This window comes from Perca fluviatilis, chromosome 8 (assembly GCF_010015445.1).
Source record: "Perca fluviatilis chromosome 8, GENO_Pfluv_1.0, whole genome shotgun sequence".
Classification (NCBI taxonomy): domain Eukaryota; kingdom Metazoa; phylum Chordata; class Actinopteri; order Perciformes; family Percidae; genus Perca; species Perca fluviatilis.
In genome coordinates, this window is record NC_053119.1 from 41838430 (window position 1) to 41862068 (window position 23639).

The window sequence follows — 23639 nt, forward strand, 5'->3', positions numbered from 1 at the left end:
CGGGACAGGACAGCAATCCGGAGGAGGCGGAAGTGAGCATGCAGGTGGGCCCTGAAGGATCAGGAGAGAGTGAGATGGGGGATGTAGCAGCTGTTGCACAACAGGTGTCAGACCCAGAGTCGTCAGAGGAGGAACGAGACCCGTCTCCAGTGGGGTTGCGCGACGGTCGGCTAGGAAACGGCAGGAGTGCATTCCAATCCCCTTTCATCTACCACGGTCTGCAGTGCCAAGGCGAGGGGACGGGGCTGGAGCTCAGGTAGTGGCCCATCTTAACAATTTATGGTTAGGTACCTTAAAAGAGATTCTGTCCACCGTTATGGATAACTTAAGTAAATCTTCCATGCTGTGAGGTATTGGACCCGGCAGGTACCTAAGGGTTGGTTCTTAGCCCTATCATCGGGGCGATGATTTGTGTTCTGGGGGGGTGAATGTGAGGCGCTGCCGCTACAGGTGTGGTTACGCGCACGGTAGCCGGGCACGCTGCTGATGACGGCATAAGGGAGCGTCAAACTCAGCTGGAGGGTAATGTTTGTTGGACACTGATTACCTGGCAGCGTGGAGCAGTGTCTTCCTCTTGGGTACTCCGGTTTTATCAATGTGTGAAGGTGCGCGGATGTGGTGAGGCTAGTCTATCGTTTAGAGTGGCTGATTTTAGACCGGGGCACAGTGTTAAGACTTATGCCACTGTTTTGAGGTGATTACAAGTTCTCACCTGTATCGCCAACTAGGACAACTTATTGTGAATTGAATAAAATCCTCGCTTACTGTTGAAACGGTTTGTGGGCATTTATCTTTATATAACCTGCACACGCATTACATAAATATTTTAGGGGCACAACCAGAAAATTTAGGGGCACACACCGTAAATCAACATGCTACCAAATATTCACATTTCTACTAATTTCCACTGTATTACTAATAACTACTTTGATAATAGATGCAGAAATTACAATGTGCTGTTTCAAATTTAGTGTCACTTTTGAAGATGCAACATAGAAGGTAAACTGTTTTATTATTGTATTTGTATATTATTTTTTAGCCTGTTTTATTTTCATCATGACCGTTTTTAACTGCTCTTTAATGTTTCATGTAAAGCACTTTGAATTGCCTTGTTGCTGAAAGCTGCTGTAGAAATAAAGTTGCCTTGCCTTACAACCTCAGCCTGTCAGTCAGTCACCAGGGCATAGAAACCACTGTTGTGCCTGCTCGTGTCAGAGGAAGTGTAATGTCAACAGCACCGCGACCGCTTTCGGCTCGCCATCAATATCATATCACAGCAAACGCTGTCTGCGTGAAGTTATGATAAACTGTAACCACACCTGAAACCATTTTATCGGCATTTCCGTGACTCACCGTGACTTCAACAAAACTGCAGAGCCGACGTAGTTTGCATCGTCTGCTCCTCTGCGTGTGTGTGTTTGTGTCAGAGCTCCGCTCTCTGTCAATTTTCAGAGAGGACAGATAAGCTTGCGCTTACGTGCTCTCAGGTACCGAAATTTCAACGTTTAAAAAAAGGGGGCAAATTTACTGGTCGGACATGTGCGACTGGATGTAAAATTCAGTCGCACACTCTCAAATTTTGGTCGCAAAATGCGACCATTTGGTCGCAGTCTGCAGCCCTGAGACCGTGATGTGAAGAGAATGTGCTGCCTGATCTCCGCCATTAGATGGCGCCCGTTCGGAGTCAAATGTTTAGCTCCGCCCACACATTTAGCCCAACCCTGATCTGCGTACTGCATTCAAGGGCACTTGAAATGAAGGCCGACAGCCCCTCCAACGGATGACGGCATGGAACACACCGAACAGACTCGAGTCACTGACCTCGCCGATTATCGGGTGGGTGTGTCAGGGCCTTTAGGGCCAGTGCTTGAGTAAATGTACCAAGTTATTTTTAGCACAGCCCTAAACCAACTATGAGTATCAGGCTCCAAACTGATAGTGGGATAGCAGTCCTCCAGCTGAGGGGCATCAGACTTTTTACAGGCAGCAGGGAGTGAAGTGTTCTAGGTGCAGGAACGTTGGCCACAGCCACTTCTAGAAGAGCTTTTCTAGTGGACCTAAACAAGATTGGACTCTATCAGAAAGAACTTTGAGCGTCAAACACGTCATTTCCTGCATTCTGGAGAATTTTTCTGCAACAATTTGTGCCTTTTCTGAATCAACTTATGGTTCAATGTCTTTATTATTTTGAATAATTCTCCTGTGTTGTTGAAAACTTAACATATTCAAAACATCACACGTGAGAAAGAACAGAGATGTGCGCTGCAAGGTAAAGACAGTACCATCCACTATAGGGGGGTCTGAAATCTTTGGGAAACATATATTTACAGGTAAGAAGGATATGTACATGTTTAGAGCCCCTTGAACGGTTATTTCTTGTTTTTCATATTTTTTAAATCTACATCTTCTAAAAATGTGTTTTATGGAACAATATATCTTTATAATTGTGCATTTAAAGCTCAGTTTGAGTACACAGCAGCACAACAGTGCCACAGGGCGATAGCTGAACTGCATGGCCGCACATCACGTGCTACAATAGGTGTGTGACAAGCAGAAGTGGCTGATGGCAGATAAGTTAGGTGTAGAATCTCAGCTGAGGTTGGCCAGTGGAAAAGCTGAGGACTGCACTTACTGATGTAATCTGTTCATCCCCAGCAACACTCTCAACACAACAATGTCAGTAAACATGAAAGCAATGCACTCACAGAGTATGGTGAACCTTAGCACTGCATCTACCAGTAACAAAAAAGAAATTACAACATTACGGTATCATTTTCTTTGCAGTATTTTTCAGTTCCTTTAGACTTATGTGACACACAATGTTGTCAATCCTCTCAAAATACAACAACACACACATCTCTGTGTGTAACATAGTTTTCTTCCTGCATGCCTCTGCGACGTGTAGACAGCCAATCACACGCATTATTAGATCTTGGGAGAAGCATGCTGCATGCTTATTGGCTCACTGACGCTGATGAGATTTATTATTTAGGCATTGATATTTTGGTATTGAATGACGAGGCATTTTTTGATACTGGATACTATGGAGGCAATTTGGTTTGTGCCTAAAAAGAATCGAAGTTCGCTACCTAAACCTAACCAACCCAACAAACGAAGGCAATGAGTACTAGCAAATCAGAGGCAGAGTAGGGCGGGACATTCCTTTGCCATCCTAGGAAACGCAAATTCACAACCCATGAAGCTGCTACAGTTGAAGTCTATGATCGTTTATGAACAAAGTCTTGTACCAAAGTCTTGTGTCTTTTTTCCATTTTCAAAATGTTCTTATATGCCAAATCAAATGCTTTCATGATTCATGGCGTAGCTGCTTGGCTTGATTCAAGGCTTAAAACTCTTTATATTTGCATTTTCTTAAACGTCAATGGAGATATTGAATGGGGAGCAGTTCAAAAGAGTGGGCGGTCACTGTTGAGCTCTGCGACAGCACGGAAAGGTCAAAGAAGTTAAAAAAAGGGCACTTGAGAAACCGGTTCAATACCAATACAATTACAACCTCTTGACATAGCATGTCAAATACTGTTTCCTTCCCCCCATGTTCTTCTATTGTTGCTTTTCAATCACAACCTAATATGTAACATTTCATGCTCATATGCACAACAAAGCCTAAAACTAACCATACACTACAGAGTAGGGGTGTAACCATCCATCGATCTGGATCAATATATATCGATCCAATCCTCAACGATCCAATATTATCAATACAAAGTGAAAATATCGATACATATCCTCATCTTTAAGATATCCCTTTATTTTGAAATTCCCACTTTATATTTGTTGTTACTAAAAATAGTAGTTTTTTTAATTTAAATGTCTGGAGGAGCTTAGTAATGAAATTGTCAAATCATATTTTAGTTGCTTTTTGTAAATGAGTAAAAATGTAACAGATTGTGTTGAATCGGCTTATGGAAGGGTAGACTTTTAGATATCAGTAAATATTGTATTGTTGTTCTAAGAACCAATATACTATTGTATTGTGATATAACTTGTGATTTACACCCCTACTACAGAGGTCAAGGTCAGTGGTCATATTATCCCCGAGGGGCAATTTGTGATAGAGCCAGCAGCCAACACATACAATCATTACAACAATACAGTGAGAGTTAGTCTATATCCACCACGTTACACTTCTGGGATTGCTCTCGTTCTGCCGGAAATTCCGCTGGATGTCACTATTTTTGGATGACCGTGACCTTCCTCTTTCTTTGTGTTGGCGTTCTAACCTCCGGTGGATTTGTGAGGACTATGGTTAACTGCTCCTCAGATCTCTGCAGGGTAAATCCAGACAGCTAGCTAGACTATCTGTCCAATCGGAGTTTTCTGTTGCACGACTAAAACTACTTTTGAACGTACACGTGTTCCACCAAAACAAGTTCCTTCCTGAGACTATTTAGCAGAGGCACCGTGGCTCCGTCCGGAGCTTAGCACTGCCAAAGACGATTGTGATTGGTTTAAAGAAATGCCAATAAACCAGAGCACATTTTTCTCCTATCCCGGATTGCTATGTGGACTAGCCAGACCCTCCTCCGCAGCGCTGTGGAGGAGGGTCTGGCAAAGCGAGACTAAGTAAGGATTAATCATTGGGAGCACGTATAGCAGCAGCAACAAATGAGTTTTTTTTAATCGGTTAGTCCTGCATCTGGGAAGGCTGTGCCTACGGCCAGACGGGAGCAACTGAACTGCTGTGACTGAGGATGATTATGATCTGCTAAGATTGACTCTGCCTTCTTAAAAACTCTTGCTTTAAATGCATTGGAGAGATTGTTCAGAGTAGTACCTGCCATTTTCCTACACCCTTTCACAAACAAAGGTAAAAGTAAGAAGTGATACAACTAAACAACATTCTCCATGGTGAAATGAGTGATGATGCTATAAAACCAAGGAGGAAGTTCTCCTCCGTGTGCACCTCCAGATAACACCAAAAAACAATCTACAGTATATCTGTCAACCCAAATAACTGGAGCCCCAGTAATATTTTGTCTGCTTGGCCTTTCCTTAACTGGCAAATGGCTATTAAAGATCGCGAGGCGAACAAAAATGGAGACAGATAAGTAGTGTGAATGCAGATTTCAAAGTGTAGTATGGGGATTTGTGTAATAGCTTTAGACAACATGCTTTTCTACATATGTGTGTGCAGTGTTGACTATATATAGTTATTATGTACTCATTATGTAGCCTACTGTTTTATATAGGACTACGTATTCTCTGCCATCTGCTTGTGTACCTACGTCACACCTGACTCAAATTAAAAAATCAGCTCATTTTATAATGCACTGCTTATCAGCCGATCCGTTGCAAATCAAGAAGCGACATTCTCAAATGTGGTATATGTTGAAACCCCTCTGTTCTTAAATATAATCAGTAAAATATAGAAAGAAAGGGCTAAATCTGTGATGTTAAATTAATCTTGTGCCTTTCTCAATAAAAAAATGATTAAAAAAATATACATATTATTATTTGACACAACTGATTTAGCCGATTCTGTTAGAAAAAGCTTGTTGAAATGACATGAAATGATCTACAAACGTCTAAATGTGCTTGGTAGATGATACGTCAACCGAATATAGATGTATCTCGATACAATAAACAAAACGCTTTGTTTCTTTATTCAGTTGGTAGCCTAATGTAGCCTATTTCTTAATAAGCAAGTCCAACTTATATTACAACCTTACTGAATGACCAATCAACAATCTGCCGTAGCCTACATTAATTATAGATACAAAGAGTTAAAAGAATATGAAAGACAACCATAGTGCAGATATCTTATTACTGAACCCAAATGCTGAGCCATGAGAGGGACTGGGCGCACTGACAGCTCAGAAAGGAAGCAGCGCTGAACAAACACAGGCTGACGTTTCCTGTAACGTTAAGCGCTGGCATGTTCAGGCAAACAGGGATACCCCACGTCACGTCAGGACCTTCAAGTGAAGCCAAATGGCCCACTACGCATCAACACACCTCCAACTAAACCGATATAAGAGCCACAATATCACAAGAACAGGAGAACTGTCCCTTCGCTGTGATCCCACTCCCATTCATACAAACACAAAGCAATGCAAAATGGCGTTAACGAGGCGTAAAACAATACGTCTAGAATGTGTGAATTGATATTTTATGAGACGACAACATGAGTAACAGCTGTACGTACGTGAAATGTCCCGTGCTGGCTGGAGACAAGAGGACTGCTGCTCACTGCTGTTTGGGTGTCGTAGACTCCACTGTGGTCTTTAAGGGAACAAGAGCGCAGGCGCAAAGAGAGGCGAACACGACGAGGGGGGAACCCAATGACGTCGACAAGAAGCCCAGCCAATGAGCCGTGGTGCTGCAGGAATATTACCGGATGTTTCCTATACAATAAAAGCATGGTGGCTCAATTTGAAGCTCGAGTAAGAACCTAGTTTTATATACAGTCTATGGTAGCAAATTCTATTTTAAGAAAGTTTTGTTGTTGTTGTTGTTTTTATTAATATTATTCCCTCCACTTACGCAATTTAATGCATTCCTTTCATTTTAAAAATATGGAATATTTCATTCCATAAACAAAACGGAGGGTAGGCTAACCTGAGATTAAATTAGGTTTGTTGATTTTTTTGGTCCAATATTTAAAAAAAGAGAATGATTAATTTCCTAGTATTGATATTTGAATATCTATAAGATTAGACGAAGGAGTTTCCTAAATGTAGCCTATGTAAAGTTTTTTATTTGTTGGAAAACCAAATAAGTTCTAAATGTAGGCTATATAGGCCTACATTCCAGTGATTATCTGCCATAACAACAACTTGTTCTCTATTCCTGTTTATTATTATTACTTTCTATATAATAGATATATTTCTCAATGGTGAATTTTAACACGCACTGAACTTTATATTAATCTACCCAGTGGAGGTGGGCTAGGTGGCTAGGAGCTCTGTCGGAGCCACAACAACGCATCTTCTCAAGGACTTGGGGTTTCAGGGAGCCAGACTGCACAAGGCATCCGTCCAGGCGGCAGTCGGAAGAGGCGGAAAAGTCAAGCTTCTAGATCTGAGCTGACAAGACAGGATCAGGTGTGGGGAGCAAGCAACTCCTGAAGAAGGCTATCTGCAGGGAGTGTCAGGAAGACGTCCCTGTTCACTGTCCTGGTCTAAAGGGCGAAACATCTATGAGTGGTGGTCCCCAGCTGATGAACCTGCAGCTAACCAAAGTAGACACCGGTGGAGGTGAGGCAGGCCTAGTGCCATGCAGAAAGAACAACTACCTGTACAAATTGATATGGAAAACCACTTGAATTTCCAAAATTATGGGAAATATCACTCTCACTCAGTAACCTACGTCATTTTCTGCTCTCAAAAATAATTTTAAACTGCATCTACAAACCATGCCGTCCAGGTGTTTTAACAAAAGACACATTTTGTTTCTTTGCAATGAAAGGGTTTCTTTTAATAACAGCTATTTTACAAAACTATTGTCAAAAGCCTAGTATATCCATTCTGAAATAAAGATAAAGTGGTCCAGGCAGTAATTATCATTGTTTGGTGAGGAGGCATGAAAAGTTTCAAACTTGGGACCAATACAAATAACAGCAGAGATCAGTTTCCAGGTTCAGCTGCTGCTGCTGCTGCCAACTGTACCAGCTTCAGAGGGAGGGTGACAGCAACAAAATGGATCCTGTCCTTCTTCAGTTTCTGTCTCACCGTCTGCGTCAGGCCCAGTTCCATGTACTCCTGCTTCTGCTTGTCATACTGAGGCCAAATGACAAGCCTTGGACCATTGGGAGAGCTGAAGAAATAAAACATGCCAGCTTCAGACATTAGGGCGGCCTAAGCAGCAAAGAAAATCATCAACAAACATGTTTGCTACTGATTTTATATGTTCATTTATTTGTCTATGCATGCTTGCAACTTCGAAACACAAGCTGTAAACTCCACACTGCCATATCAAATACAGTTAAACATCCAGCAGACACAGAGCAACACTAGCGTTCAGTTGGAGTGCTAAGAGAGACTGAATAAAACATTAAAGTTGTGACTATGAAACCAAAAAAATAAGCTTGAGGATGCTAAAAAGCTCCGTAGAGCTGAGTGGAACTGCAGAATCAATAGAAGTCAATGATAATTCTCTGTGGGATGGTCCCTATAAGCAACTCCTTTTTTTCTGTTGTTAATATAAACATATTGATTAGTGCAGCTTTAATGTTCTCAGTGATTACTCACCCACTACGGGCAAAATTGCTCCAGTACGCCATCATGGTCGTACAAAGTCTTTCATCGTCCTTGGTAATGTTGCCTGAAGATGGGACAGGAGGAGTTTAATCACAAAAGCAATATGGTCCCATTCATTCCTTCATTTATTCTGTCAAGGCCCAGATGTTGGGAATGAAGTGGTTATGCCTGAGCAGAGCCATCTAATCTGTAACTATATATATATATATATATATATATATATATTATGTAGAGCTGTAAAGATTTATCGATTAGCTGTTAACCATTCAATTAATTGCCAGTTGTTGCCAAATGTTTGATTCATTTGTTATGAAAAGAAAGTAAAGATTCTTTTTTTCAGCTTGTTAAATGTGAATATGTTCTAGTCTCTTCTCTCCTCTGTGACAGTAAACTGAATAATCTTTGAGTTGTGGACAAAACAAGACATTTGAGAACATCTTTTTGGGCTTTGGGAAAGTTTTTGGGAAAGTTTTTTCACCATTTTCTAACAATTTGTAGACCAAACAACTAATCCATTAGTTGAGAAATAATCAACAGATTAAACAACAATGAAACATTTCTTTAGTTGCAGCTCTATATAATGGGTAGCACATTACATACAACCTACCTATGATTTTTATATGTCCATTCCAGAAACATGCACCAAACATGAAGCCGACATCATCTGCATGATCTGCCTTCACAAAGCTGGGTCTGGTGTGTTTGTGTATCTCAGCACGGTATACAAACTCATACATGTAAACTGGAACACCCGCATCTAAATACACCAAGGAGATAAAAGACAAGAGGTGTATGCTTAAGGATAAAGGTCAAAGATCAAGAGCAATTAGCTAATCGATGCAGGGAATGATCGTCACTGTGCACAGGTGGTAGAGCCGACATCTGCCAATCGGTGGTTCGATCATTGGCCCTGCAGTCCCATGTCGAAGTGTCCTTGGGCAAGACACTGAACCCCAAATTGCCCCCGATGTTGCGCCATCGGAGTGTGAATGTGTGTGAGTGTTTATCTGATGAGCAGGTGGCACCTTGTATGACACAGTGTATGAATGTAATGTTTGTGAATGATGAATGGTACTATGTAAAAGTGCTTTGAGTAGTCGTTAAGACTAGAAAAGCATTATATTAATACAGTCCATTTACAGGATGATGTATGAACCATAGACTGTATAATAATAATGGACAAAGCTTCTGGGCTTAGAACCATAAAGCTATAGTGCATAGTTTCTGTCTCCCCCATGAGGAATTCTAAGTAATGACAACAAAACTGCGCGTCCACATGATACAAGCTTTTTGTGATTGCGCACCACCCCCACCCCTCCTCCACCCAGTTGCTAGAAGCCAAGGAGGACACGCAGGATTAAACAAACATGATGGACTCTTCAGAAGAGGTCATTATCTTCACTCCAGTTTCTGCTCGAAAGTCGCCAGACGCCACAATCTTCTGAACATAGTCATACTGAGAAATCCAGAGAGAGTTGTGTGGAGTTGATAGTCTTAATTAACTTTGTAGCGTCTCATTTGGCTTGAATGTAACGGACGTTCGTTAATATCATAAAGTTACACACTTAGGGCCCTATCTTGCACTCAACGCAATTGCCTTTGTACACCGACGCATGTATCATTCCTATTTTGCACCCGACGCACAGCGGACTTTTCCCTCCACAGACGCACGTCGGGAAATTAGGGAATGTATGCGCTCCCGGGGGCGGTTCAGCGAAAAGAGGAGGCGTGTTCCGGCGCTAACGTTACTTTGTGCTATTCTGCAGTTTCAGAAAACAATTCCGCCACTGACCAGGAAAAACCTGGTCTAAAGTCAGTGGCGCTAGTCTAAAGTCAGTGGTGCTAGTCTAAAGTCAGTGGCGCTAGTCTAAAGTCAGTGGCGCGTTATTCAGATGCTATTTTAGGGGCGCATGCTTGGCCATAATGTAGCGTGTGCACAACGCGCATACACTTCTCTCATCTACAGCAGTTCCCATTTTTGAAAACCATACATAATTACAAAGGAAAATATTACTGAAAATGCGCTTCATGTGTTTGGATAGATCAGGAGGCACTTTACAGTACAGTCCTCAAAACGTCGCAGCATTCTTTGTGGCTTGTTGTGTTTTACACATTTCCATGAGTCATGGATGTGTTGATGACATAAATGAGGAAATATTAGAGGACTTAAGGAGACGTGATGTTGAACTACGGTGGGATTGGACACTCCGGCGGAATCTGGTCCGGGAGTAATGTGCGATGCGCTCCTGATGGAGCGGGTGGACGGAGATGGAGTGGGGGGGGGAGGAGGAAGGGGCACAACAGGTGCAGGTGGTGCGTTTGGAGGCCCACGCTCCATGGCTGCAGCAATCCTCTCCAGACTTGAGGAGATGAGCCCGAGCAATCCGCCACGGAACAAGCGCCCTGCTCTTAAAGGGAATGTGAGATGACGCTCTGATTGGTTTATTGCACGTTACGCCCAAACCACACCTAGCTACTTCAGACCAACCCATTTTAGATTTGCGTCGGGCGCAAGACTCATTTATCCCGCCGGTAAAATAGCAACAGCGCCCGAGATCCGCCCACAAAGCTACTTGCATTTTGCGTTTCATACTTGCGTTTCAGATCGTTAAAATAGGGCCCTAAAGCTTTAAGTCAATGCTGAAGTGCCTGGAACCTGCATTCTATCTCATTCCCAGCAGGGGCGACTCCTCTGGTAGCAAAAAGAAGTCTGCTTCTATAGAAGTCTTTGGGAAAATGACCCTACTTCTCACTTGATTTATAACCTCACTAAACATTTTGATAATGAATTATTCGCAAGTTTTAAGTCTTCTTCAATACAGCACAATGCTCATTTTGTAAATTATGGTCCCATTTATTTTAAAACTGACGATACAACGGGGCGTGGATAAACGAAACCAAACCAAAGGGTGACGTCATGGATGCTACGTTCACAATTATATACAGTCTATGGTATGAACTCTGAGTTATTGCTTTTCCTTTGGTTGAAATTAGATTAAAAGAGCATCAAGTAATCTATAATCGGCACCGGCAAAGTGCACCAACATTGACAGAATTGACATTAGTTTCCATTTATTTATAGAGCTGTCAAGATGCTCTTTCTGTGCCGTGCCCCTTCTGACCTGAGTGGTATCCGGCCACCGAGGTGACAGGAAACGTCATCAGCAGGTCTCCAATGACTTCGGTGAATGCGTCTCTGATCTCTTCTGGTGTTTTAGAGTCTTTCAAGTATTCGTCAACGATGAGGCTGTTTACAGAGGAGGCCTGAAATAGGGAGGAAGATTGGACCATTAGATTTCTCTTTAAGGTAGTGGTTTTTCTACAGCAACTTCTCATCGACAAGAAGGATGACTTCATGACCTTTACTTTTTAATTAAAAATGGTGTAAACATTGTTCACATCTAATGTGATGAATATGATCAATGTAGTTGCCTGACGAAGACGACCTTGTTCGTCAAAATGTTGCAGCATTAAAACTTTGGGACGTTGCAAAATTCTTTATGCTGACAACCTTTCCTATCAATGAAATGTCATAATATGATAATAATATAATGCTAATATAATGCTAATTGAACAGTTAATTATTTAAACCGTGTGACTCGCAGTCCATCATTGGACAGTCTGAAGAGCTGCAATGTATTTTGGGGCATTTGAGTATGTAGCCTACAGTAAGCTCACATTGCATAATTTTGCTAATCTACTATACATTCAGGCATTTCTTGCTTACACAAAATCTTACGCAGTTGGAGGAACACAATACATACTTAATTTTACATCATACTTAGTATGACTAAGAATATGATGTTGGTATGCAATTTCTAACTGACCCCTAGACATGCATTAGAATATGTCTGGAAAGAATCTTTAAGCTAACGGCATCCGTTTATGTTATGTGCAATGTGTTTTATTCCTGATTCCTGCCAAAGTAAAAGGGTGCTTTTTGCTTACTTTTTAAGTAATGTTTCTTTGCAGTATCTGACACTGATATTCACCAATGGATTGGCCACCGCCATTAACCCTTATGGATTTCAACATTTTCCTTAAATTATCATATTTATATTTATATATATCTATTAACTGTAAAATGTCATGTAAAATAATATACTAATAAGACAATAAATGAATGAATGAATCAAGCAATCAATCAATCAATGATTATCATTAACAAGCAACAACAGCTATCATGGAGCTCACCCCTGCAGGGTTGAACATGTTCACCACTGCCAGCACAGACGTTCTGTTCATACCGTGTTCCCAGCCAGGAGGGGCGAAGCTCTGTGATCAACATAAGAAAATGCTTCAAATTAGTTCAAGTTGAGTGGGACAGAATGAAATGTCACGCAATGTGAGGGTGCGACTCATTCAGTTCAAGATTATGCATCGCTTCTATTGGACTTGCTCCAGATTGTTTAGAATTGGTCTGAAAGACACACCAAATTGTTGGAAATGTAAGACAGAGGACGGCCAATTACTTCATGTCCTACGTGATAAGGTCCAGGAATTTGGGCCGGGATACATGATAACCAATGTCAGATTGCAGGGACCCAGGTACCATTATGGTATGATTATGTGTGTGTGTGTGTGCGTGTGTGTGTGTGTGTGTGGGTGTGTGTGTTTGGTGTATGTGTATATGTGTTTATGTATGTATAGTATATATAACATAATTAATTGTGAATAAGATAAATATGTGTTAAATGAAATAATAATAATATTAATAATTTATGGAGTTATGGAAAAGGTGTAGAACTAAATAAGTGTATACTTCTTCCTACTCCTTTTCAGACATGCCTATGTTGTTTTTTTTGTGAAATGTTTTGTTTGGTTTATTTTTTATACGTCTGAAATAAATGTCTTCATTCATTTCTTCATTCATTCATTCAGCCCAAGATGATTTGTTCTGGGAGATGGGTCAATCCTAAATGAGATGGATCAGCACATACGAAGCTGGGTCCACACTAGTTTGATGATAGCCAGACAGATTATTTTAAGAGGATGGAGGAATGAATGGGTGCCATCAATCCAGGGGAGGGCTTGTAAAATGGATAGGGTGGGGGTGTTTTGAAAAAAATTTCATATAAATGGTTTACCAGATTGGACTAGAAAATTGGGAAAGTAGCTGAGCTTTCTAGAGAGCTCCTAAGAAGCTTTGTGCTGGGGAGAGACCTGTATGATGGGCTTATGGTGTAGTCATTTATACATGTTTATTTGGCTTACTATCTTTGTTAATATGTTGTTGTATGGTCTTGAATATTGTAGTTACTGTGTCATCTTTTCTTGATTTTTGTCTGGGTGGGTGGAGATGACGAAGGGGTTGGTATGTTCATATTGTGAGTTTTATGCTTTGTATGTTGTTAAAAACTAAAACAAAACAAAAAATTTCAAGATGAAGTACAAATCCTTCGAAGTAAAAAAAATCTTTCAACAAAGAGTGATATGGAGATTAAGTGACATTGACATAATAATAGGCGTAATTTATGTGATATATGATATGATATTATGTCTGAATAATGGAGTGAAAGCATTGAGAACTGTGTGACCTGAGGCAGGATCCATCCAAACTCATGGTTGGTTATTCCCATCATCACTGGAACCTTCAGCACTTCTTTTCTCTTGAGAAGCTCCTCTGCTGTGTCAGTGAGAAACACGCCGTCCACCACGGCTCCCAGGTAAATTTTCATCTAAACACAAGACACAACTTACTGCTACTGAACATCAATGGGTCGTTGTCCAAGTGGATGAAGGTAAACCAAATGAGTGTTTACCAGCCAAGGGGGTTCACAGGCTGCCATCTTGTGGCTAAAAGTTGGCAATGACACTTGAAATTCTGGTCGGGAATTTACACTGAACCTTGACAAAATGATGATTCCTTTGTATGAGATTTCTATTAGCTCTTTCACCCTCTGTAGTTTTCTAATATACCAGCACCGTATAATATAGAGATAGACACTTTTGTGACTAGTTTTGGCCTCCTAATTTAACTTAAACTACACTGTAAATACAGAAGGTAGATAGAAGGTAGATACAGACAGAATAAAACACACAATCAACACAACTAAAGCTAAATACATCTATAACATCTGCCTGCATATCTTCACAATACCATTTACCTTTTTAGATGCATCAACTAGCTCATCTTTACTTTTCCCCCTCATACAATGGACCAGTTCCTCTGTGCTGCTGCGGTCACATCCAGTAAGGTTGGCAACAATCTAGGTGTAAGGAAGAGATTAATAAAAACCACACCGACATAAGTAAAAGTATCCTGCTAAAATAAGTCTCTAATTTATTTTACTCTGGTACACATGTGAAGATTGCTATAAAAATATACTTCTGCGAAAAAGAGTAAAGGGCACCCTAGAGAACACTTTATTACGTTTTCTCCGCAGGGCACCCTAGAGAACACTATCATGTTTTCTCCACTGGAAGGGAACCCTAGAGAACACTATCATGTTTTCTCCACTGGCAGGGCACCCTAGAGGGCACTGCATTATGTTTTCGCCATTTTAAGGTCACTCATTAGTGCACCGCATCTTGTTTTCCCCACTGGAAGGGCAGCCTTGTTTTTTTTTTAGTTCATGTCGAACATGGGGGCACCAAGGGGGTGGTAGCCTTGTTAGGTGATAATACGTTGATGTTGTGTTTTGTCTTCATTCAACAAGGGGCCAAACAATCCAATTATTGCCTCTTTAAGTTCTGTCGGTACAAATACATGTTCAAAACAATGAGCGTGTGTTTGATAGATATGCTTTTAAATTCATGCGAATCTACTCAGTTTACATATTACAGTACCTTGGCATGATCCAACGGATGGTTTGTAGTGTAGGTCCCGAGTGTTGCTACTCCACTTTGAAAAATTGCCCTGTGAAATAATCCTTTTGCTTGTGGAGACAGAGTCTGTTCATAAGAAATGATACATTACATATGCAATGACTTGACAAATGTATATGATAATAAATTCACGATGCACTCATAAACTAGCACTGAGGTTCACACATTTGGGTCACCTAAACATGTTAAAAATGTGTAAATGTATGTAACTTCCAGTGATTAGTTTTCTTTACCAGTATGGATGCACTGATGCCTCCTGCAGAATCTCCAGCGACTGTGACAGTTTGTGGATCGCCGCCAAAGGCCTCAATATTTCCTTGCACCCATTTCAGAGCTGTTAGCTGATCCAAGAAACCCCAGTTGCCCTGAGCATGCTCGTCTCCAGTGCTTTGAAACAGGAAAAGTCAAGACACATCCTTTTGGATTCTTAGAGAATTATTCACAAAAAAGTCTGGAAAAAATGGTGAATGTGATACTGTGGATATTTTCAGTTTATTTCTTGAAACCAGACAGAAATGTGATCAGCAACACACTCCCTTACCTCAGGAATCCCAGAATGCCAAGGCGATACTGAATAACAACCATCACTATGTTTTCATAAGCAGCTAATGGAGCGCCATCATACTGAGAAGCTGCACCCATTGTCAGACCCCCTCCATGGATCCACACCATCACCTAACACATAGTACAGTATAATATACAACCATTTGTAATGTGCCACCTACACTGTGAGGCATTATTGTAGGTCCAGTTTTATATGCAACTAATTTTAAACAATAAGTAGTAGGGGGACCCTGATCCTTATCTCTTCCAGTTAAGGGGTCCTTGGCTTAAAAAATGTTGAAGACCCCTGATTTAGGGAGTTTTTTTCTCTGCTGTTGAACACAGTGGCGGGTCATTTGTGACTCGAAGACAACTCAAGGGTTAAATGGTAAAAATCAAACACATGTTGAAGCTTTGTTTGAGAAGCTAACATTTGACATTACACAGCGAACAGCTCTTTACTTAGCATAGAGACAGAGAGTGGACAAAATGACATGGAGAACTTAGTCCAAAAACATCACAAGTTACTCCCTCTCTTCATAATGTTAATGCTGGGTTGTTTTAATGGATTGCATTCATAGTGTAAGGAAATTCTGCTATTTTGTCCACGCCTGTATACAATCATATATGATCTAGGTCTGTTTAACCTACCGGCAGTTTGTCCCCTTTTGTTGCCTCAGCTGGAGAGTATACGTTCAGATACAGACAGTCCTCTGAAAGCTCTGGTGGGCTGTATTGTATTGACATGGTCCTAGAAACACTCACAACTATTTCTGGATCCTGGATACACCTTAAAAAAGAGAAGAAGAGAGAGAGGAAGAAGTGTGTGCCATCCAGAGGGGGAAATAAACGGTCAAATCTTATCATATTCTGTGCTCTTCGTTGATTCAAGTCAAGTTTATTTATATTGCACATTTCATACAACAGGCATAAACTCAATGTGCTTCAAAATAAAAGCAAGCAAGAAAAAATTCATGCATGACAAAAACAAAACAAGATAAGGATGAAAACATGTATGGAAACATAAGATTAGATAAAAGGCAAAAATAAGATATAATCTTATTACAATAAAAATGGAATAAGATAAGTATGTATAATCATTATTAAAAAGGAATAATGATACAAATACAAATTCTATGATAAAACATTTACCACACTTTAAGTCACCAAGTCTTACATGGGAGGCTGGTGTGTGCCGTCTCTCTCCCCCTCCCAGGGCTCTGCATCCTGAGGAGCAGCCAGGCGGAGGGGCCCCAGAGGGGGCCGTGCAAAAGGGATTCCTAGGTGTTGCTTCACCCTCCTCTCTGTACCTTTCACCGTAACATATTCCCCTCTGATTCGGCCATTTTTCAGAGAGACCACAGGGTCAACGCTCCCTGCTGAAGATACAAGGATTTGTGATTGTGTTTAAATTCTCATTGCATGTCAAGGTAGAAAAAGCATAGGTGTAAATAATACAATGAATTCCATTTAGCTGCTTCAGTTTCAGGGTCCTGGTATTGTTCATTCTGGCTTACTGTCACCCAGTCATGGCTTACTAGGACACTTGAATAGAACAAAACCATCATTAATGTTATTATTACTAACACCTTTTCATACTATGATAATTCAAAATGTCTGCTCAAAGGTTATGAGACAATGTTTCTCATTCAATTCTCTAAAAATTTGGATCATGCAATAAGGCAGACCTACCTCTGCTTTTCATGGAAGATTGTAAAGATTTACAAAGAATATGTTAGATAATTTCCTCTCTAACTGGGAGGTTTCATAAAGAATATGTTAGATCATTTCCTCTCTAACTGGGAGGTTTCATAAAGAATATGTTAGATAATTTCCTCTCTAACTAGGAGGTTTTATAAAGAATATGTTTAGATAATTTCCTCTCTAACTGGGAGGTTTTATAAAGAATGTGTTAGATCATCTCCTCTCTAACTAGGAGGTTTCATAAAGAATATGATTAGATCATTTTCTCTCTAACTGGGAGGTTTTATAAAGAATATGTTAGATAATTTCCTCTCTAACTGGGAGGTTTTTATAAAGAATGTGTTAGATCATTTCCTCTCTAACTAGGAGGTTTCATAAAGAATATGTTTAGATCATTTCCTCTCTAACTGGGAGGTTTTATAAAGAATGTGTTAGATCATTTCCTCTCTAACTAGGAGGTTTCATAAAGAATATGTTAGATAATTTCCTCTCTAACTGGGAGGTTTTATAAAGAATATGTTAGATAATTTCCTCTCTAACTAGGAGGTTTTATAAAGAATATGTTTAGATAATTTCCTCTCTAACTGGGAGGTTTTATAAAGAATGTGTTAGATCATCTCCTCACTAACTAGGAGGTTTCATAAAGAATATGATTAGATCATTTTCTCTAACTGGGAGGTTTTATAAAGAATATGTTAGATCATTTCCTCTCTAACTGGGAGGTTTTATAAGTTTTTTTTTTTTTTTTTTTTTGAGGTTTTTTAAAAGAATATGTTTAAATTATTTCCTCTCTAACTGGGAGGTTTTATAAAGAATGTGTTAGATCATTTCCTCTCTAACTAGGAGGTTTCATAAAGAATATGTTAGATCATTTCCTCTCTAACTGGGAGGTTTTATAAAGAATATGTTAGATAATTTCCTCTCTAACTGGGAGGTTTTATAAAGAATATGTTAGATCATTTCCTCTCTAACTGGGAGGTTTTATAAAGAATATGTTAGATAATTTCCTCTCTAACTGGGAGGTATTATAAAGAATATGTTTAGATAATTTCCTCTCTAACTGGGAGGTTTTATAAAGAATATGTTAGATCATTTTCTCTCTAACTGGGAGGTTTTATAAAGAATATGTTAGATCATCTCCTCTCTAACTGGGAGGTTTTATAAAGAATATGTTTAGATCATTTCCTCTCTAACTGGGAGGTTTTATAAAGAATATGTTTAGATCATTTCCTCTCTAACTGGGAGGTTTTTATAAAGAATATGTTAGATCATTTCCTCTCTAACTGGGAGGTTTTTATAAAGAATATGTTAGATCATCTCCTCTCTAACTGGGAGGTTTTTATAAAGAATGTGTTAGATAATTTCCTCTCTAACTGGGAGGTTTTATAAAGAATATGTTAGATAATTTCCTCTCTAGGAGGTTTCATAAAGAATATGTTAGATCATCTCCTCTCTAACTGGGAGATTTTATAAAGAATATGTTAGATCATTTCCTCTCTAACTGGGAGGTTTTATAAAGAATGTGTTAGATAATTTCCTCTCTAACTAGGAGGTTTCATAAAGAATATGTTAGATCATCTCCTCTCTAACTGGGAGGTTTTATAAAGAATATGTTAGATCATCTCCTCTCTAGCTGGGAGGTTTTATAAAGAATATGTTAGATCATTTCCTCTCTAACTGGGAGGTTTTATAAAGAATATGTTAGATAATTTTCTCTCTAACTGGGAGGTTTTATAAAGAATATGTTAGATAATTTCCTCTCTAACTAGGAGGTTTCATAAAGAATATGTTAGATCATCTCCTCTCTAACTGGGAGGTTTTATAAAGAATATGTTAGATCATCTCCTCTCTAACTGGGAGGTTTTATAAAGAATGTGTTAGATCATTTCCTCTCTAACTAGGAGGTTTTATAAAGAATATGTTTAGATCATTTCCTCTCTAACTGGGAGGTTTCATAAAGAATATGTTAGATCATTTCCTCTCTAACTGGGAGGTTTGATAAATAATATGTTTAGATAATTTCCTCTCTAACTGGGAGGTTTTATAAAGAATGTGTTAGATAATTTCCTCTCTAACTGGGAGGTTTTGGGACTGATTGGTGGGATTGCTGTGGACGAAGTACACACGGAGATACAGTGGTAAGAGCCAATGAGGTTTAACCATGTATCAGCTCATTTAAATAGCTCACGTTACTGTATTGTGTCAACAGTTAACTTCATTTAATATTGCATGTGGTATAGCTGGGTGCAAATGTTCCACCAAATGTCCAAATGTCCCAAGTTCACAAACCAAAGTTCTTTCCCGAGACTATTTTGCAGAACCTCCGTCGCTGTGTCCAGAGCTCAGCACCGCCCAAGACCATTGGGATTGGTTTAATCCTTGTGTTGTCTTCTCATCAGCCAATGTCCAAATTGACCTGGTCTGTTGTGCCTGTTTTATTAAGTATAAATTATCACCCAATTCTGTGATGGGTCTTCTTAGCCAACTTCATTCCAACTTCTCACTGCTAAATTTAAATTATGAATTATTTTAGTTAATAGTTAAGATCAGAGGAACGTATGTTGATGCATAATTACAGCATGTTTCATGTATGTAACTATTCATGTTACGTTTGGCCAATTTAGTTGAAAGAAACCCATATTGTTGATATACAAACTTTGAAAATGGGTCAAATTTGACCCGAGGACAACACATGGGTTAAAGAAATGCAAACAACAAAGAGCGTTTTTTTCTCCTATCCCAGAATGCATCTGTGGTGTAATTAGACCTAACTCCACAGCGCTATGGAGATAGGTCTGACTACACCACAGATACATAACCGGAGTGAAGATAATGACCTCTTCTGAAGAGTCCATCATGTTTTTTTCAATCCTCCGTGTACTTTTTGGCTACTAGCAACTGTGGGGAGGAGGTGGATTGGGGGGGAAGGGCACTGTGTGCGCGATTACAGAAGACTTTTATCACGTGGACGCGCAGACAGTGTTGTTGTCATTACTTAGAATTCCTCATGGGGACGACATAAACTACGCACTATACCTTTAAGATAGCACTGGAGAGACCAAAAAGCAGCACAAGGCACAGTGCAATTTTAAGTAGTATTTTAGTAGTAGTATTTTTTATCGTTCATATTTACTTAGGTTATTACTTGTTCAAGGTTGTCTTCTGCACCAACTTGTGATTATTGCATCAGCATTTTGCCATTTTCCATATCTAGCCTGCATCGATGTTTAACCAATAGAGATCAGCATAAGCCAGCTAATGGTACATTTATTCACTACTCTACCCATTCTACAGTTAACTGATGTGGAGAAGCCAGAACCTTACTGTTTGCATGCATCTTTCTTATTACATATATTAATTTGTCAATTTTGTTATTTGTATCTTTTATTTCCAACAGAGGAGTGGAATATGTAGCTGCAGCAGTGTTAGCCAAACCCACCGAATAATCAATGGAATGACACTGCAGTTTTGTTTTTTTGTTGTTGTTTTTCATGATCATTTACATGTAGCATGTTTCTAAGTAACTTTTTGAAGTCCCTAACAACTCACTATGCATGTTCTAAACTAAAGCATCTAAATACTTCTTTCACTACTGGTTTCAAAAAGTTACTTAGAAACATGCATGTAACAGCAACAAAAAACATTCCATGGATTATTGGGTGGGTTTGGAGATACGTAGCTCCTGAAAAGTTGACAATGTGGTCATTCTTCGTTAACGTTTTAGATTGTTCTTAACATTCCTTGGGCTGCTAAGATATTGGAAAATTGTACAGTGAACCTATGTATTTGTCATCCATAGCGGCTGGTGCATCAGAATGTAAAATGAAGTGTTTCCTTACCTGGTGTTGCCTGTGCTATTGCTGTCAGTGCAAGAAGGAGATAAACAATGAACAGCACTGTTCCCATCCTGACCAGGCTCGAAGAAAAGACAGAGAGAATTACACTGGGCTTTTAGAGAAAAAGCCCTCTGCCCCTATCCTGGCCTCTGGTACCACCCTGCCAACACACACAACTCTAACTCTAACTCCCACACACACATCACAAACAAGCTCATTATGTCACAACCACAGCTCAGCATGAATAGTATAATCTCTATTGATTTAACCTCCAAAGCACCACAGGAAGAACTGTGACCGCTAAGTCAAAAATGATAAAGTCCTGCTCTTTGACCACTACAGCTCAATGCTGCAAACCACCAAAAAGTTGTAGAATACTTGGTATACCTTCAGATAATGTAGTAGACACACAATGTTCTCTTCCTTCTGAGATTCACTAAATAAGATTGAATTTTTATGGAACAAAAAAGTTAGAACTCATTCAAATGTTATTTACTCAGAGATGAAAACTGACCGTAGGAAATTAACTGCTCACATTAAAGGCCCTGAACACCCACAAACAATTATCCACAAATAAGCACATGACAAGTTCCACATTACATAAATGCCATCATAGTGTACTGCAAGAGATCGACTTAGGTTACAAACATAGATGTCAGAAGCTCTGGGTGTTTTTTTTTGTTAGACAATAATTTGATGAAACAGTGATCCTAGCCTGTCAATTCAAGCTTCCACCCCAAAGGTCAGGGGGACCTTTCTATAATCAGTAAAGAAACAAGTGACATGGTGAGCTCTGTGAACTTGAGGTGAAAACAACAAGGCTATGTTGTTGTACATTTTCAACCTCATTCTGCTTCATGGTGGATTCCCTCCATTAGCATGCTGCTTAATAGGGAGCTTATCTTGAAGCTGGGGTAGGCAGGGCTTCTTTTTTTTACGCCATTGGGCAAAACGTCCACAACAACCTTTCAGAATATTGTAATTCATGTGATCTGAGAGAAAACTACACTTCTGCTCTTCTTCATGGCTCTGTTTTCAGGCTTTAAAAAATCTTCCCGAGACGGGAGAGTTTGGCCATTCACAGGTCATTTCAGAGAGAGGGCGTTCCTATTAGCTGTTCTGCAAATGCTGATGCACGTGCACATCCCTTTAGATGGTGAAAGCTTGGTTTAATGGCGGAGAATCCTGCAGAAAAAAGCAATTTCAGCACTGGCAAAAACAGCTTACCAGGGGTGATTCCAGGATTTTTTGAGTGGGGTGGCACGGGGGGGACCAATAATCAGTCAGGGGGACCACAGGGGATTTTATCAGAATACATTATAGAAAATCTGCTTAGAAATATAGAAAATACTGGATAGGATAGAACAACACAATGTCATTTTGCTAAATAGAATACATCACATTCATTGTTAATTTAACTTGTTTTTATTTTCAACTAATTGTATATCCAGATATAATACACATTTTCTGTGGGCTCTTAAGGCAAAACATTGGATATGTGGAAACATTAATTGGTCATGTGGGCTGGGAAGGTTTTGGGAAGCTGCCTGTCGCCTGAACACACTGTAAAAAAAACGCGGTCTCTGAAGACAGCTCAGGCTCCACAAACGGCAACATAAACAAACTGCGCCAACCTGCCCCACCAAGGTATATATATCCATTTACCAAATGGATAGGCAGCAGTTGGCAGAACAGGCAGCAAAGTGACACTCTAGCCCAATGAATTGGGGGGAGGAGGGGGGGCATTAGGTCCCCACTAGACCCGCCCCTGCAGCCTACACTGCAAAGCAACCCCAAAAAAGGAAGGACTCATCAGAAGAGATTCTAAAAGAGCCTGGTGTAAACGTTGGCAAAGCATTTTAGAGATAAAGAGAAAATGTAATGTAATAAAATAATTTTAGTATTCTGCTAAAGTTCATGTTTATGTAACTAGCTAGAACCTCGAATCACAGTATGTCATCATAAAGGGCTTTACAAAGAAAAAGCCATTCTCATAGAATTGCTGCTATATATTGGCATCAGGATCACAATGGGGATGATTGAAATGAATGACTAGTACAAGTCTAGTACAGGTTACTGTATGAAGCGCTTGCATATGCCTGTCCTCGTAGAGACCAATGTTAAACCCCCATCACCTCTAGAACCTGAGCAATAACTTACCAGATATAATAGCTTTGCTCCAGCACTGCTGCTACATAAACTCATTTACTGTATAGACCTTTTTCCCAGCAGACATGTTGACTTGTCATGGTAGGAAAAGCACAATGCTTTGGATGGCTCATTCCATTAAGTGTCCCAGTAAGCTATTCCAATGAGCAAGTATGCAAAATACCAAGAGCTCCCATAAGTGGAATGCAGCCATAAATAATGTTATTAAATACAGCTGTGCTGGTGGCAGTAGCTCAGTCAGTAGGGAGTTGGGTTGGGAATTGAAGCGTTGCTGGTTCAAGTCCCCATACGGACCAAAGTATGGTGGTGGACTGGTAGCTGGAGAGGTACCAGTCCACCT

General features: G+C 39.9%; 2 protein-coding genes across 6 annotated transcripts in view; both read right to left on the minus strand.

Annotated features, from left to right (window-relative positions):
• The window catches only part of kiaa0513 (KIAA0513 ortholog), a 55968-nt gene extending 49690 nt beyond the window's left edge, over window positions 1-6278 (minus strand). For 2 of the 4 annotated variants that reach the window (XM_039808297.1, XM_039808298.1), the window contains exon 1: window positions 6167-6278. The gene's annotated coding sequence lies outside the window, so the exon portion shown is untranslated. The remainder of the gene's footprint in view (window positions 1-6166) is intronic. The other 2 variants (XM_039808295.1, XM_039808294.1) reach the window with 1 other exon arrangement.
• Window positions 6279-7411: 1133 nt separating this feature from the next.
• On the minus strand, window positions 7412-21291 carry LOC120563859 (carboxylesterase 5A-like). Of its 2 annotated transcripts, none has more exons than XM_039808293.1 (13): window positions 21134-21291; window positions 16768-16966; window positions 16242-16380; window positions 15589-15722; window positions 15281-15434; window positions 15009-15113; window positions 14327-14428; window positions 13757-13897; window positions 12414-12494; window positions 11342-11483; window positions 8827-8976; window positions 8211-8283; window positions 7412-7776 (listed from the first exon to the last, which is right to left on the minus strand). In XM_039808293.1, exons 1-13 carry the CDS (start codon window positions 21198-21200, stop codon window positions 7587-7589), a joined length of 1677 nt encoding a protein of 558 aa, XP_039664227.1. In that variant the 5' UTR covers window positions 21201-21291; the 3' UTR covers window positions 7412-7586. The 2 variants fall into 2 exon arrangements, with proteins under 2 accessions (XP_039664227.1, XP_039664226.1); XM_039808292.1 differs by having other exon boundaries at window positions 16768-16969; window positions 21134-21290.
• Window positions 21292-23639: the final 2348 nt, after the last annotated feature.